The sequence below is a fragment of the Crocuta crocuta genome, unplaced genomic scaffold (genome assembly GCF_008692635.1).
Source record: "Crocuta crocuta isolate KB4526 unplaced genomic scaffold, BGI_CrCroc_1.0 scaffold323, whole genome shotgun sequence".
In the NCBI taxonomy this organism is placed as follows: domain Eukaryota; kingdom Metazoa; phylum Chordata; class Mammalia; order Carnivora; family Hyaenidae; genus Crocuta; species Crocuta crocuta.
Window position 1 is genome coordinate 6,216 of NW_027536465.1, and position 1,457 is coordinate 7,672.

The 1,457-nt window shown below is 41.5% G+C and overlaps 1 protein-coding gene across 1 annotated transcript; it reads left to right on the plus strand.

Annotated features, from left to right (window-relative positions):
* The first annotated feature begins 311 nt into the window (after positions 1-311).
* On the plus strand, positions 312-1,253 carry OR5AK2 (olfactory receptor family 5 subfamily AK member 2). Its single transcript, XM_077748800.1, has one exon. It carries the CDS (start codon positions 312-314, stop codon positions 1,251-1,253), a length of 942 nt encoding a protein of 313 aa, XP_077604926.1.
* Positions 1,254-1,457: the final 204 nt, after the last annotated feature.

Below are 1,457 nucleotides of genomic sequence, written 5' to 3' on the forward strand. Positions count from 1 at the left end.
ATAAACTAATAGGTTTATAAAATGCCAACCAGTTTGCACCCTGAGAACATCCTTTTGGCCAATGAAAGTTTCCCCAAACTGTAGTTGAAGTTCTCTAAGTTGGGGGGCAAGGTTCAGTCTTATTAGAGGCTAAATGTTAGTCTTTCATATCCAAGTCAATTAGGTCACAGAAACTATTCTCTGGCTCCACCTGTGAAACCAAATATTATACCATCGCCAATTCCAAAATTAGTTAAAGGACCACATGGACTTAGCTTTCTCTGTTCTTCTTTCTTAGCATCTTTCCAGCTCATACTTAATCTTGGCTAGCCATGGAACAAAACAATGGCACCGAAGTAAGTGAGTTCATTCTCCTGGGATTTGCTGGTCAACGCAAGTCTTGGCATATCCTCTTCATAGTATTTCTAGTGATCTATGTGGCCACCCTAGTGGGTAATATTGGCATGATCCTACTCATCAAGACTGAGCCTTGCCTTCACACCCCGATGTACTTTTTCCTCCAACACTTGGCATTTGCTGATCTCTGCTACACCTCCGCTATCACTCCCAAAATGCTGCAAAACTTTGTAGAAACAGAGAAATCCATCTCATTCATAGGGTGTATGGTACAATTACTAGTCTATGGTGCTTTTGCAACGATTGACTGTTACATCCTGGCTGCAATGGCAGTGGACCGGTATGTCGCCATCTGCAATCCACTCCGCTATCCGATAGTCATGTCGCAGACAGTCTGCGTTCAGCTCCTGGTTGGCTCCTACTTCATAGGTTTCCTAAATGCCTCTATAAACACAGGTTTTACCTTTTCACTGAACTTTTGCAGAGCCAATAAAATTAACCATTTTTTCTGTGATGAACCCCCAATTTTAGCTCTCTCTTGTTCCAACATTGACTTCAACATCATGCTGCTAACTGTCTTTGTGGGGTTCAACTTAACGTTCACTGTGCTGGTGGTCATCTTGTCCTACATGTATATCCTGGCTGCCATCCTGAAGATATCTTCCACTGCGGTGAGGAAAAAAGCCTTCTCCACCTGTGCCTCTCACCTGACAGCCGTCACCATTTTCTATGGGACTCTCTCTTACATGTATCTGCACCATGGGACTAACAAGTCCCAAGAACAAGAAAAGATGGCTTCTGTGTTTTATGGCATTATGATCCCCATGTTAAACCCCCTCATCTACAGTCTGAGAAACCAAGATGTGAAGGAAGCCCTAAAAGTGGTTAGAAAGAAATGCTTCTGGTTTGATAGTTGATTTCTAATTTTTTACCCTTGTAAACGAGACTGACAGTGCTTACTTTTAAGAAATCCAAACCAAAGAGCCAAGCAAAATAGGAAAATTTGCTCTATCTTTCTAATACTGAGCTGCAAATTAAAGTTTAACAATGAGATAACCAGTTTACACTAGTGTAACTGGCAAAACTGAAAAAGATTCATAACACCTACTAATTGCTGTGAT